Raw genomic sequence first — 16,003 nt, forward strand, 5'->3', positions numbered from 1 at the left:
AGATTTTATTTATTTATTTGAAGGGGGGGGTAGTGAGAGAGAGCACAAGCAGGGGGCAGAGGGACAAGGAGAAGCATGCTTCCTGCCGAGCAGAGAACCCAACTCAGGGCTCAATCCCAGGTCACTGGAATCACAACCCAAGTGGAAGGCAGATGCCCAATTGACTGAGCCATCCAGGTGCCCCCAACATAAAAAATATATCCTTGTTGATTTAAAAAATAGTTTTTTTAGGGTTTCTGATATACATCTTGATGATACCCACCATTTCTTATTTTTCCCCCTGAACTCACGACCCTGAGATCAAGAGTAGCATGATCTACTGACTGAAGTCCCTGCCCCCAACCCTGGATTTAGTATTTAGTTGAGCTGACAGGGACGCCTCAGTGGTTGAGTGTCTGTCTTTGGCTCAGGGTGTGATCCTGGGGTTCTAGGACCGAGTTCTGCATCAGGCTCCTTGTGAGGCTCCTTGTGATGTTTTCAGGGAACAAACTGCAGAGACTCCCATGGCTCTTTCCTGGATTCTGATCAAGATGAAAAAAAAAAAAAATCAAACTATAGTTTGATCTATTTAATCCTCAGGTTCATTGACTTGTTCTAGATCCTGAGATAAAACATATCTCACTTTTGATTTATTTACAGACTGGTAAGAACATCCTGCAGTCTATCCCAATAATCTTGCTGTCTAATAGAAGATTTTGGAACTTTGGATCATGCCTTCCCTCCTCTATATCATTTAGAAATGTTGGTTGACTATGAATTTGCTTGGAAGAGCAGTGACTATAAACTGGCCTGGAATTTCAGAAGTCCCCTACAGAATTTTTTTTTAAAAGATTTTATTTATTTATTCATGAGAGACACAGAGAGAGAGAGAGAGAGGCAGAGACACAGGTAGAGGTAGAAGCAGGCTCCATGCAGGGAGCCCAACGTGGGACTCGATCCTGGGTCTCTAGGATCATGTTCTGGGCTGAAGGTAGTGCTAAACTGCTGGGCCACCGGGGATGCCCCAGAATTCTTTTTTTTTTTTTTTTTTTTCAGAATTCTTTTGAGTACAAATCACCTTTGTCATTTGTCAGTGCTTTATTTAATACAAGCTCCATGTTTTGTTCAAAAGCCCTTGTTTTCCTTCTGTAATCTTTGATATATGTCATTTAGTCCTGATGATTTATCAACATTTTTTTTCTAAATTTGGCTTGGATAATGCTGAGTATTGACTAATTTAACCAATTACCAAATGTCCAGATCAGAAATACTATTGAAATGTTAATCACTGTAAAATATTCTCTAGTATAAACTGATGCAAAAAATTCATGCAATTTATCAAATACTTCTTTGCCCACAGTTAGCAAGAAATTAACTGATTAAAAAAAAAGAAATTAACTGATTTCTCCTTTGATTTCCTCTATTTGTATATTTCTTATTATTTAGTTTTCTTTCACGAGAGGGGCAAGGGTATAATAAAGAGACTAACATTTATTGAGTACCTAATGCTATACTATTACTTGGAGACAATAGTTCTTGGCACACAATAATAGCTCATATGTGATCTTATTTATTCTTAGAACAATCCTATGTGAACTATATGCTATTTTTCCTCATCTATAAATGGAAGAATAGGACTTATTTTACAGGATTGTTATGAGGATTAAATGATTTAGTATATATAAAGCAATTAGAATAGTTTCTGGTAAAGAGTAAACACTATTTAAAATATTCTCCTTCTTCTTGTTATTTTCTTTTTCTTTTTTTTAAATATTTTATTTATTTATTCCTGAGAGACAGAGAGAGAGAGAGAGAGAGAGGCAGAGACACAGGCAGAGGTAGAAGCAGGCTCCATGCAGGGAGCCGGACATGGGATTCGATCCCGGGTCTCCAGGATTAGGCCCCGGGCTGAAGGCGGTGCTAAATCGCTGAGCCACTTGGGCTGCCCCTTCTTGTTATTTCTAGTATTACTTCTGATGAGACTGAAATAGAGATTTTGTTTTTTGTTTTTTTTTAAATGGTTTTTTTTTTTGTTTTTTTGTTTTTTTTTTTTATTTATGATAGTCACAGAGAGAGAGAGGCAGAGGCACAGGCAGAGGGAGAAGCAGGCTCCATGCACCGGGAGCCTGATGTGGGATTCAATCCCGGGTCTCCAGGATCGCGCCCTGGGCCAAAGACAGGCGCCAAACCGCTGCGCCACCCAGGGATCCCGAGATTTTGTTTTTTAAGATTTTATTTATTTATTCATGAGAGACACAGAGAGAGAGACAGGCAGAGACAGAAGCAGAGGGAGAAGCAGGCTCCCTGCAGGGAGCGTGACTTGGGACTCCATCCCAGGTCTCCAGGATCACACCCTGGGCCGAAGGTGTCACTAAACCGCTGGGCCACCGGGGCTGCCCCAGAGATTTTAAGTAACCTGAGTATTACACAGGCAGTTAAGTGGTTGGTACAACTTTCTGAATTTCATACTCTTTCTTTTAAACCTTTTACCTCCTGTTAAATTAGTGAAACCAAGGAGGCCATCAGGCTGAGGTGGCTTTATTGCTAAGGCAACTTGCTTAAGCAAAACAAAATCTAAAACTATAAATGCCTCAAGGTTATGAAATCAAAATGCTAAGGACAACCAATCATAAACAGGTAACCAGGTTTTAAGTTATAGCTAGTTAGATAATTTCCTTCCTTTGCTGCCTCATTTTTTGTATATATCTTTCCTTTGGTTCCTGTTGGCAGAGCACTCCTAGCCACATCTAGTTTGGCACTGCCTAAATTAAAATCAATAAATGCTCAAATTAACTCTTATATTTTTAAAATATGCCTCAGTTTATCTTTTATTTGTTTATTCATTTTTTAGATTTATTTGAGAGAGAGAGAAAATGAGCAGTGGGGAGGAGCAGAGGGAGAGGAGAAGCAGGCTCCCTGCTGAGCAAGGAGCCCAAGGAGCCCCATGTGGGGCTCCGTTCCAGGACCCTGAGATCATGACCTGAGCCAAAGGAAAACGCTTAACCAACTGAGCCACCCAGGTGCCGCTCAGGGTATCTTTTAATACACCTTAAGGCTTTGGTGTTTTGTGAAAGAGCTAGAATGTGTTATTCTGTCTGATTTTCATGTATACTTAGCCTACTTTGCAGGCTTTCTGTTTTTTGCATTAGACTATCTTTTAATTATTTGAAAGATTACTTCCTAAATTTGGTTATACATGGCGTTTTTTACTTGTTTTAAATAATGTTAAAATTCATATTGGCTAATTATTAAAATAGTTCCGTTTCTAATGTTTTCTCTAACTAATGAATTTATTTATTTATTTATTTATTCATTTATTCATTCATTTATTTATTTATTTATGAGAGACACAGAGAGAGAGGCAGAGACATAGACAGGAGAGAGAAGCAGGATCCATACAGGAAGTCCAATGTGGGACTCGATCCCAGGACTCAGGGATCAGGCCCTGAGCCAAAGGCAGACGCTCAACTGCTGAGCCACCCAGGTGTCCCTCTAACTAATGAATTCAGTTTCTCTTCTCACCCTTCTTGCCTTCTTGGTTCTGGAAGTTCTCAGTTCTTGATTTGATTTGTGATATAAAGATGAGACATAAGTTACAACATTTCTTTCTAACACCAGTGGGCTTAAATAATTTGATTTCAGTAATTCATTATAGAGTCTGATTCTCAGTTCTGTTCCTTCTGTGGGGCATACATATAGCAAATGTAATTTCTTGCAACATAATCATTTTAATTAACCTGTATGTATGGATGGCCACAAAGCAATTTAGACAAGTTGTTAATTTTTTCCTGCGTTTTTTCCCAAAGTAGAGCCAATGGCAGACAAACTTTTGTGGAGATTGTCTAAGAAAATGAGGTTGTTGGCAGATTGCTCAAATTGAAATGGATGTAAAAGAGATATATTGGATATTCAAATTAATGATAACTGAATATGCCCAAACATTTTGATAGTTTTTCGGGGGGAGGGTCAGTGATTTTACTGTCAGTGAAAAAGTTTTGAATATTGAGTGGCAGTAGGAGGGTAACAGCGGTCTGAATAGTTTAGTTGGGTTCAGGTTCTAAAAACGACCTCCTAAAAATCCAAGATTGATTAGTTTATTATCCCCAGTGTTAAACCTGCAGAATTCCACCTGAAACGCAAACCTCTATTTCAAAAATAAACTTTAAGGTTGTTTAATGATCAGAGTTTTCCATCAGCCATACTGACATGATGAAAAGAAACCTGAGATATTTTGGAGATCTTGGCACAACTTCAAAGAGTGATAGAACAGAATGTAGATAACTTTTCCAAGTTTTGGAAGGCAGCAGTTTGGCTGAGACCCACACATACTGAAACGAGAGGCTTCCTTGAAAACATTTAAAAAGTCTTTTCCTATTTTGGAACTCTAAACTATGGCAAAATTCATATATGCTTAAAACTCAATTCTGCACCAGTTTCCCTCCCCAAATGACCCTCCACTGTTTCTCTCCGCGGCAACCCTGGTAAACAATTCCTGAGGCATTGGCGGTAAGCGTTTCAATGAGGTGGTAGTCCTTATTGAAAGTCCTGATAGTCCTTCTAAGTGCCGTTTCAATATATTCTGGAATGAACCCCTTTTACCCCCACCTAATATATTTGTCTTTGTTTTGCAGAGCGGAGAAAGGTGAAGCAATTTACAGATCTGGGGACCTACCGCTAAATGACCTGTAGTTAAGCTGGCGTCGCTTCGGAAGATTTTGGTACCCAAAGCAGCGGAACCGAGATTTAGCATCCTTCCTCTGACCACACATTTCTGAAAGAGAACGTTCTGCACGTTTGAACCCCGTCTCTTCCCTACCCAACACCTCCTCCCAGCCCGCCCCCGGTTCCTTCCCACCATCTACCTCGCCCCCCCTCCGCCCCCCAGTCTGCGCATGCGTCCTAAGAACCCCCTACACTCGCGGCACAAGCTGAGAGTATTGTCGGGGGCTATTCTCTCTCCCAGGAACATGGCGGCGAGTCAGGGAGGTGGTGTTAACAGTGGGGGCGGCGGTTGTGGTGGAGGTGGAAGTAGCGGCGGCGGTGGCGCAGCCGGAGGGGGAGGTGGCGGAGCCGGAGGGGGAGGCGGCGGCGGCGGCGGGACCCTGGTGGTGCCCATCCCGGTACCGACTCTTTTCGGTCAGCCGTTCCCCAACGGGCCGCAGTGGAACCCGGGGAGCCTGCAGCCTCAACACACGGTGCGGAGCCTGGACCGGGCCCTGGAGGAGGCGGGCAACTCTGGCATCCTGAGCCTCAGCGGTAGGAAACTCCGAGACTTCCCCGGCAGCGGCTACGACCTGACGGACACCACCCAAGCAGGTGACAGGACGGGGTTGGGGTGGAGGGGAAGCTGGGCTCCGAAGGAGGAGGTGGGGGTGTGGGTGGCTGCGTGGCTGCGTTGTTGGACTCCGCTGGTCTGGGCGGGTTCGCGGGGGCGGCGAGACCGACAAAGTCGGAGCAGCCTGTTCTCGTGAATGTGAGGGGGAGGGAAGGGAATGGTGCTGGTGGTGCTGGTGGTGGTGGTGGTGGGAGCGGGGGGGGGGGCGGGTTGCCGACCGAAGGATGTATGGAAACCCGGCGGGATGTGAGGGTGAAAGAGCATTATTGTTAAAGCGAGTTTCCCCGGTAAGGAATAGGGAGGGAGGTATTGACACCTTCCTTAACGCACTTCTTCCAACTCTCCTGGATGTTTTCCTCTTTCTCAGAGGGAGGAAAAAAAAAAAAAAAGACAATACCTAAAATCACAATATACACATATTCTTTAAAGACATACGTGGCTCTAAGAATGGCATATTCCTTTTTCATCGTATAGCAGCAGCATTGCCACGGTTTTTATGTGTTCTTATTTTTTGTGTGTGTTTTCATCATCCTAGAATATTCCTGCCTTCTTGTCACGTATGCCTTTAGAGGCTGAAATTTTTCATTTTCCTGGTGTTGAGAAGGTAGTGGTGGTTAAATTAGTATTTGCTGTAGTGGCAAATGAAATCATCAATCACTAGCATGTCTGGTTGCCAGGGGAAAGGATCCTTGTTTTGACTTAGGTTAGACTCTTAATTTTTATACCAGAAATAGCCAAAAAATTTGAGGGCATTTCTGAGAAGCAGAATTAACTCCATTCTTTAGGGAGTTGTGGGCTAATGGCTTACGGTTTTGGTTAAAAAATTGGCTATTGTAGTGTTCTTCATATACTCTCTGGTACTCTTTGTTGTGGATGACATTTTTTTTTGTTATGAACATACTCCCTTTCCCCTCTGCCTTATAAACCAGTGCTGATTATTTTAAATATGTTTTGGTTTGATGAAATGATTTTTTGCTTTTCATAATCTTTGCATTTGTTACCTTTTTTATTTGCTTCGCTGAAAGAAATCATGGACAAAATTATTTTGATAGGTGTAGTAATTTTGAAACAGTACAGTAAGTAAATTCACCCATAATGAGAAGTAATAAAAGGCCTCTTATTTTCAGAATGACACTATTTCAGTGTATTCAGTTTCTGGATATTAAATTTAGGTATGTGTTTGGAGGAGAGTGGGGTGAGGAGGAAAACCTAAAATTGAAGCCGTCTATCCAATTATTCTCTTAGGAATTATCCTAAGAACTATGAATGCGTAATCGATCACTGGTTTTGTATTTTGGAAAGCATGTTTGAGTATTTACTCCTTCACTCTGAACAGATTTCTTAAACAATATGTTCACATATTTATGAATATATTGGCAAAATATTATAGGACTTGGTATGTTCTTCAAAGGCTTCAAGAAAAATGATTTCAGACTGCATCATTATGGGATATATTGTTTTGCTTGTTGTGCTTTATGACCTGTAAAGGATCTGTCTGTAGCACAGAGTTTGAGCATCCTGGCTTGGCATTCAGGGCTTTCACTGTCCAGCTCCAATTTATTATTGCAACCTCACTGCCCCAGACACTCCTACATAGAACCTTCTGTTCCAACTAGGTCAACTCCCTGTCCCTCAAATATATTTAATGAATTTCTGCCTCATCTGTATAGAAGCTCACCCACATGCTTGGGATTTTTTTTCTTTACTCCACCTATTTAATTTTGTTCAAGCCCTAGCTTTTCCAGGAAGCTGTGTCTGACTCCCTTAGTCCATAGCAGTCTCCTGTTTTTCAGTTCTTTTTTTTTTTTTTTTTTTAAAGATTTTATTTATTTATTCATGAGAAACAGAGAGAGGCAGAGACACAGGCAGAGGGAGAAGCAGGCTCCATGCAGGGAGCCTGACCTGGGGACTTGATCCCAGGTCTCCAGGATCATGCCCTGGCCAAAGGCAACGCTAAACTGCTGAGCCACCCAGGCTGCCCTGTTTTTGAGTTCTTATGGTACTATCTTGATCACTTACTTGCTAGTGCTGGCTTTATTTTCTTTTTATGTTTGTGTCATGCTGTTCCTGAGAAGCTGGAGAGCTCCTTAAGGGTAGGGGATAAGTCATACACTTGTTCAGTCTTTCATTATATATTACTTGTATTATACTTGATAATATTTTTCATAAACATAAATATCATCTTATATGGTTATAAGCTTTGGCTTTTAAGCCTTCAGTTGGTTTTCTGAGGCAAGCTTTAACATAAAGCATAGCCATATTTGTTCTTGATAAGCATTCGTCATAAACTTTATCAGTATCTGTGGTAACACAGGATTTTTGAGATAATTCCACCTCATTTTACTTTCTTTTTTCTCAGTTGAATGTGTGTCCCTTGTGAGAACCCTTCAAAATTTAAATGACAGATTTGTTTTTTTAAATATTTTGTTTATTTATTCCGAGAAACACAGAGAGAGAGAGGCAGAGACCTAGGCAGAGGGAGAAGCAGGCTCCTCACAGGGAGCCCTAATGTGGGTCTTTCGATCCCGGGACTCCGGGATCACGACCTGAGCTGAAGGCAGGTGCCCAACCGCTAAGCCACCCAGACTTCCCTAAGTGACAGATTTGTGAGTGACTCATTTGCCATTCTTTTTTTTTTTTTTGTATATTTTTTTATTGGAGTTCGATTTGCCAACATATAGCATAACACGCAGTGCTCATCCTGTCAATTGCACCCCTCAGAGCCCGTCACCTGCCATTCATTTTTAACAGAATTCAGTCATGAACTATTCAGGGACAATATTTTTGTATGTAAAGGTACTAGTATTTATTATGTATAAATAGAGGTGGGTACACTTGAGCTGAAGAAAAATAGGGCATGTTTGAGATCATACACACATGTACACACACACATACATACATATCTGTGTACATACAGTATCCTGTGATGAAAACAGTTCTGTTTGTTGGTATTGTTATACTTAACATGACTCTCAGTTGGATAATGTTTCAGAACCAAACTGATTAGTTAGGCAAGCATGTAATGGTTTATTGGATTGGGAAGAGACTAGTGGAAGTGAAAATAGGAAGGTATTCTGTTATTCTAGGTGTGAGATGGTGAGAACCTGGGGTAAACCTAAGGTTAAGAAGGGAAAGTTGATAAATTTGAATGGAAGCAGGGAGGGCTTTTTGCATTATTTTGCTGTTCTTCACATATACATGAAACAGAATAGACCTGTGGTTTTTCACCTGGGCTGCACATTAAAATTGCAAGGGAATGTTTTTAAAAAACCTATGCTTGGGCCCCACCTCAGACCCATTAAATCTGAATCTCAGGGGTGAAGAGACTTTTTTTTTTAAAGCCTTCCCAGGTGATTCTAATGTGCAGCCAGGGCTGAGAAACTCTAAAACTGCTCAATTTTTTTGGTGCTCAAGAAGTGCTGTTTAGGTGAATGCGAACATTGATAAAAATTTAGTGACTGGGGATGCCCAGGTGGCTCAGTGGTTAACCGCGACTGCCTTTGGCCCGGGGCCTGATTCTGGAGACCCGGGATCGAGTCCCACGTCGGGCTCCCTGCATGGAGCCTGCTTCTCCCTCTGCCTGTGTCTCTGCCTCTCTCTCTCTCTGTCTCTCATGAATAAATAAATAAAATAATAAATAAATAATAATAAATTATAAATAAATTATAAGTAATAATAATAATAAATTATTCATGATAGACACAGAGAGAGAGAGAGAGAGAAAGAGAGAGAGAGAGGCAGAGACACAGGCAGAGGGAGAAGCAGGCTCCATGCAGGGGGCCCGACGTGGGACTCGATCCCGGGTCTCCAGAATCAGGCCCCGGGCCAAAGGCAGTCGCGGTTAACCACTGAGCCACCTGGGCTGCACAAATAAACAAAATCTTAAAAAAAATTTAGTGACTGGACTAAAGTCACTTGTCAAGAGGGTCAAAACCAAAACTAGGAACTATGTATTTAAGATCTAGTTCAATATTCTTTTTAATAGACTTGGTGAAGCAGAAGCTCATTTTTTTTTTTTTCATTATATCATGTCTGTAGAGAATAGAAAATTGCCAGGAAGCTATAGTTTCCTCAGTTACCATGAGTAACCCTTGTTTACATTTAATACTGTTGGATAACTGCATTAAGAAAATAGTGCCCCCCCAAAAAAATGTAGCAGCAAAATCTTGTTTTCTTCATTAGTAGTCTTGTTCTGAGGGAAGATGGATAGTTGGTAGCTGTTGGCAAAGTGTATCTTTTTGCCTTTTTTTTGCATTTTTGGTATGTGATCTTCACCTGCCCTTGTCCTCCTGCTCTCTTCATTTCTTTCCCCCTCTTCAGCTCACTCTCCTTCTTTTGTAGCTTAAAGCTAACTAATTATGGCAGCCTTTTGAGGAGATTAATATTGAAAAGGGAGCGTTTGCTAATTTATTTGAATCTTCAATTGGTGGTTTTTGCTCATGATCTTTTTGAATATATCTGCCTTCCAGATTTTTCTTGATTAGAATCCTCATCTATATAAAGACACAAAAGCAGGGACGGATCTGCTGCTTCTTCTCCGTCAGACCCTCCTCTGCCCTCCCCTGTTCATGCTCTGTCCTTCATTTTCTATCTCTCTCTCTTTCTCTCTCGAATAAATAAAATCTTAAAAAACAAAACAAGGATGAGAAAGTTCATAATCCATTTCAAGAAAGTAGCTGACTCTTGTAATGTCTTGTCTTAGATGGTTTATAGGTAGACTTGGCAGGGCAAAGGGAAATTGCCTAGAGCTTTTTAGTCTTTCTGGATACTGTGATAATTTGTTGACTTAAGAGAGCTTGAAAATGATTTTAATAGCTGCCCAAACAAATCCTGAAACTTTTCACATTTGACTTTGTCACCATTGCTACAAATAAGTCTCAGCGTACTTGCAGCTGCTCCCTCTGTGTCTTTGTACCTCTTTATATCCATAAACAATGGGTCTGTGAAACAGATTTAGGAATTCTTACATGCATCAGATCGTGTCCTGGTTAATCACATGTTTTCCTGTAAACCTGAAGTCAACTTTAGTATTTCCTACATGTGCTGGTTCACCTCTTCAACTGTGGGACATGGTGCATTTTATCAGATTGTAAAATGGAGCCACATATACTTTGCAGACTCTGATTGTGTTGTGTAGGTGAAGGCCCTCTCAGTGCATACAATGGAATGAACTTGTGATTGTGATTTTGTGGACGGATTCAAATATCTACCTTGCTTTGTCTAATAAATGTCTTCCTAAAAAATTGAATGTGAAGCACATTTTTTACAGTTGATGCATATTATAATTGCTCTAGATTGAATTTGAGTTGCTGGACCTTGCAGTGATTTATTTTATACTCAGTGATGAATTCTTCTACAGCATAAGTAGTTGCCCCTTAATTTCTTCTTTTTTTTTGTAAGTTCACATTTTATTTTATTTTATTTTATTTTTTGTAAGTTCACATTTTAAAATAGAATGTTATCTTAAATTGGAGAGTATGGTCATCATTAAAATATTACCATTTATATAGCTCTTTATAAATTTCTAAGAACTTTCATGTATATTAAGCTATTGTATCCTAAGAATAACCCTTGTGAGCTTGGCACAGTACATAGTAATTACTCATTGTTGTGAGAGGTTAAGTGATTTGCCCAAAGTTAAATGGCTAGCGTATGACAGAGTGTGGGTCAGAGCCTAGGTTTTCCAGCTCTTAGCACTCACTATTCCAGTGTTATTTCCATTCTAATTCATTCTGTCTATATAATAAAGCTATTATTAAACTATACACTATGCTAATATATTATTTATTCTGAAAACTAAATGCTTATTTAGCTTCGTATGTTGTATGTTTTTTGTGTGCAGTGTGTTTTGTTTTGTGTATAGTAGTTGCATGGCTTGTCTTCATGCCTTTCTGATGGTTTTTAGAATAGATTCATTAAGCAAGCATTTATTGAACTCCAACTTTGGAAACATGATTATAGCCAATATAAAATAAGATAAATGGTTATTGTCCTTGAAGAGTTTTTAAAATAGTTGAATGTGTACAGGAATATGTATAACAATTAGAAAAGAATTATAGGGGTGCCTGACTGGTTCAGTTGGAAAGAGCATGTGACTTTTTTTTTTCAGCTCAAGTGAGCAGTGGGGAGGGGCAGAGGAAGAGAGAGAATCTCAAGCAGACTCCTTACTGAGCATGGTTTTGGGGCCGGATTGGGTCAGAACCCAATCTAGGGTTAGTGTTAGCGCCCAGGAGCTTGGATGACTGGCACATCACTAGAGTAGGAGAAATCTGAGCGACCTCCTGAGACAAGCCCCATGTCCATTGGCCCTGTGAACACCAACCCAGCTTGATCCCATGACCCTGAGCCTAAATCAGGAGCCTGATGCTTAATGGACTGAGCTACCCAGGTACCCCAAGAGCATGCGACTTGATCTCGAGGTCATGAGTTTGAGCCCTATGTTGAGTGTAGAGATTACTAAAAAAATAAATAATTATTTATTATCTAAAAAATTACTAAAACAATTCATAAAAAGAATTATATATTCAAAATTGTATACATTTATAAAATGTACAAATAAGTGATGTGAAACTATGGCATAAGGCTTAATTTTATTGGGGGTTAAGTTAGTTTGAGAAAGCTTCCTTTAAAATTAGATATTTGCTGAATCTTGAGGTAAACAATCAGTATGGGATCAAGTTATGATTATGCAGGAGGGACAGTTGCAGAATTTCAGGGGAGAAATTGTTTGAATACAGAGTTGAGAATGATACTGTGTGTTAAGAGTGGTTGTTAACCGAAGCTTTACTCTGTGTTTTCAGAAACATACTAAGAGACTGAGAGAAGGGAACCAGTGGAGAGCTCAGTGTTCAAATGCAAGAGGAAGAGGAGAGGGAACCTTTCTTGAAGGCATGGGAAGTGAGGACAGGGTGGGAGCTGTTAGCCATGGAAGGGAAAAGTAACCTGCCTTACACTAAGGTGAAAGTGAAGGTAGATATCTGGGAAACATTAATGTCTTACATTTTAATCTTAAAAAAATGCAGCAGTGTCATCAGGGAAAAGGTGATGAACATAGAAAAAGGTACTCAAAACAGCATAATGCCTTAAGGAATCAATTTGAAGAATAAGCTACAGTTCAGAATTAGGACTGTGTGGTTAGCAGCTGAATTAGTAGCTTTTGGAAAATATGAGCTTATCATTTTTTATGAAAAAAATTATATATACTACATGATGGGTAAAAAACCAGAGGTGGTTGATTGGGATATTTTAGAATTGAGCTTATAGGGACACTTTGCTTAAAGTCTAAAATTTAATATTTTGATTTAGATTATTTGTAATTCAAACTCTGAAGCATTTGTCATCAAAAGTATAAGGTTGGACAAGATCCAGATTCTTATTGACAAAATAAGAAATGATGCTAGGAACACTTTTCACAAATAAAAATATTTCTCACAAATATAAATAATTGAAGACTTGCAGCTTATTGGTTCCCTGGAAGGTGGTATTTGTTTAATTTCCAAAGCACTCTGTGACACTTTGTAGAGGGGTATGTCATTCTACTAGCCCATCCCAGCAGCCCCACTCTAAGGCATGCTTAAACTGTGTAATGCCCACCCTCATTCTATAGAGCTTTTCATCAAGACCTAAAGGGGAAATCTTGGTTTCCTTTTCTCTTTCTCATTGTACTTTGGGTATTTTGGGAGTACTTCTTGAAGTACTGTAATACTGTGACAAGTTTCAGGAAGTTTTGTCTCCTTCCCTTTTATAGAAAGGGACATCTTCCACTCTAGGGAGCTATTTAATGTAATAAGAGGAAACTGTACAAGTAAGTTTTTTAACAAAAATTTAAGTTTATGTTCAGTCTCACTTAAAGCTAGTACACTCAAGTCTGCTAAAGGTCAAGTTTGAAATTTTAATCTTTACATTTCTCTTGTTTCAAGTCAGTTATAAATTGATAGCATTCCACTTATGGAATATCCGTGAATGTACTGTAATGGATAATTATTATTTTTTTATTTTTTTTATTTTTTTTATTTTTTTTTATTTATTTATGATAGTCATACAGAGAGAGAGAGAGAGGCAGAGACACAGGCAGAGGGAGAAGCAGGCTCCATGCACCGGGAGCCCGACGTGGGATTCGATCTTGGGTCTCCAGGATCGCGCCCTGGCCCAAAGGCAGGCGCCAAACCGCTGCGCCACCCAGGGATCCCTGTAATGGATAATTAAACAATGGCTGTTTTCTAATGTACTTGATATGAAAAATTCTATTTTATTTTATTTTTAAAGATTTTATTTATTTATTCATGAGAGATGCAGAGACAGAGAGAGGCAGAGAGAGAGAGAGGCAGAGAGAGATACAGGCAGAGGGAGAAGCGAGCTCCCTGGGAGCCCGATGCGGGCTCGATCTCAGACCCCGGGATCCCAGGATCGCGTCCTGAGCCGAAGGCAGACACTCAACCACTGAGCCACCCAGGTGTCCCAATATGAAAAATTTTACAGAAAAGTTGTTTATTCCAAATGGGATAGAAAGTCTTTTCCTATTTGTGGACATCACTAATTCTGTGTACTTTTTTATGATTTGTGACAGAGATTGTTGTCACTTTACTTTTAAATTAATTACTTTAATCTTTTTCAGTATGATTTTATGTATAATATTAGGGATTTAAGGTGACAAAAGGCAGAAATAAAATAATTGCAGCATAAACTTTTATTTGAACCCTACGGAGACTAACCAGTTCTAGAACTTTTGTGAATTTGGATTTCATCCAAATATCACTTTGTTAAATGATTATGTCCCAAAGAGACCCTAGAATGTGCAGCCTAGAATTCTTCCTCTCTTAAAAAAGGTAATTACAATATGTAGATCCTTAATACTTTGTACGTACAATATGTCTGCTGGCCATAGGTGTTTTTTCTTTTTTTCAAGATTTTATTTATTGATTCATGAAAGACACACACACACACACACACACACACACACAGAGGCAGAGACATAGGCAGAAGGAGAAGCAGACTCCATGCAGGAAGCCCGATGTGTGGAACTCGATCCCGGGATTCCGGAATTATGCCCTGAGCCAAACGCAGACGCTCAACTGCTGAGCCACCCAGGTGTTTTTTCGTGTACTGTGAAACTTTTCATTTGTTTTGGCCAAATTCTATTGGTTGTTTGTCCTTTTCTTATAGAATTCTGTGAGTTAAAAAAGTATTCCTTACGGTACTCATTTGTCAGTTTTGTATACTGTGAATATTTTCTGCTAATTTTTCTTCTTTTTGCATTTTAAGAAGTCTTTCAATGAGCAAATGTTCAAAATTTTAATACAGTCAGATTTGTCAGTGCTTTATAGTTACTACTTTTTGTGTCTTGTTTAAGAATATGCAAAATACATTCACCTACTTAAAAAAATATTTTATTTATTCGTGAGAGACACAGAAACAGGCAGAGGAAGAAGCAGGCTCCACGCAGGGAGCCTGACATGGGACTTGATCCCGGGTCTCCAGGATCACGCCCTGGGCCAAAGGCAGCGCTAAACCGCTGAGCCACCCAGGCTGCCCACCTACATTTTTTACTAAGAATTTTAAAGGTCTGTTTTGGGTGTTTTTAAGTTCCTAATCAATATAGAATTGATTTTTATATAATAGTCTGGGGTCCAGTTTCATATTTTAAGACCCAGATCATCTTTTAACAGATCTATCCCTGCCTACTCCTTTTCTTTTTAACATTTTATTGAGATTATATTTCAGATACCAAAAATTCACCCATTTAGAGTGTTTATTGGTTGTTAGTTTTGTACATATCACTCCAGTGTAATTTTGGAATGTTTTCATCATTGCCCCCCTCCAAAACCCGTACTTATTAGTAGTCCCTCCCCATTCCCCTTTATTCCCCACCCCCACCCGTCTTGACTCTGTCTCTATACAATTTGCCTATTATGGACATTTCATTTGGTCTTTTGTGACAGGTTTCCTTTACCATAATGTTTTCAAAGTTCATTTATGTTGTAGCATGTATCATTACTTCATTCCTTTTTATATCTGAATGATATTGTACATTTTGTTTATCCATTCATCAGTTGGTGGAAAATTGGGTTTCCACTCTAGCTATTATTAAATAATATCACTATGAACATTGATGGATAAGTTTTTGTGTAGATGTATGTTTTCATTTGTCTTGTGTATATTTGTAAGAGTGGAATTGCTGAATCACATGCTAGTTCTGTGCTTAACAATTTGAGGAAATGTTAAATTGTTTCCAAAGTGGTTGCACTATCTTACATTCTCATTAGCAATATATGAAGATTCCAATTTCTCCATATCCTGGACAACTCTTGTTATCTGTATTTTTGTTTATAGTCATCTTAGTGTGTGAAGTGTAATCTCATTATGGTTTTGATTTGCGTTTCCCTAATAACTAATGATGTTAAGCATCTTTTCATGTGTGTATCTTCCTAATTGAAATACCTGTTCAGACTCTTTGGCCATTTTATAATTGGGTTGTCTTTTCATTAGTGAGTTAGAAGAGTTTTTAGTTTTTAAATTCTGTATGTAAATCTCTTATCAGATACATGGTTTGCAAACATTTCTATTCTGTGGGTTCTCTACTTTGAAACACAAAATTTTGAAATTTTCATAGAGCCCATTTTATCTATTTTCTCTTATGTTGCTTGTGGTTTTTGTGCCCTATCTAAAAAATTGTTGCCTAACCCAGGGTTA

At 39.3% G+C, this 16,003-nt stretch overlaps 1 protein-coding gene across 9 annotated transcripts in view; it reads left to right on the top strand.

The window, feature by feature from the left end:
- Positions 1–16,003, top strand: part of LRCH2 (leucine rich repeats and calponin homology domain containing 2) — a 214,618-nt gene that overhangs the window by 18,120 nt on the left and 180,495 nt on the right. For all 9 annotated transcript variants that reach the window (XR_013375004.1, XR_013375005.1, XM_077889223.1 and 6 more), the window contains exon 2: positions 4,611–5,295. Coding sequence is in view for 7 of the 9 variants with exons in the window: in XM_077889223.1 (XP_077745349.1) it covers positions 4,872–5,295 (424 nt within the window). In the remaining 2 variants the exon portion in view is untranslated. The remainder of the gene's footprint in view (positions 1–4,610; positions 5,296–16,003) is intronic.

The sequence above is a fragment of the Canis aureus genome, chromosome X, assembly GCF_053574225.1.
Source record: "Canis aureus isolate CA01 chromosome X, VMU_Caureus_v.1.0, whole genome shotgun sequence".
Classification (NCBI taxonomy): domain Eukaryota; kingdom Metazoa; phylum Chordata; class Mammalia; order Carnivora; family Canidae; genus Canis; species Canis aureus.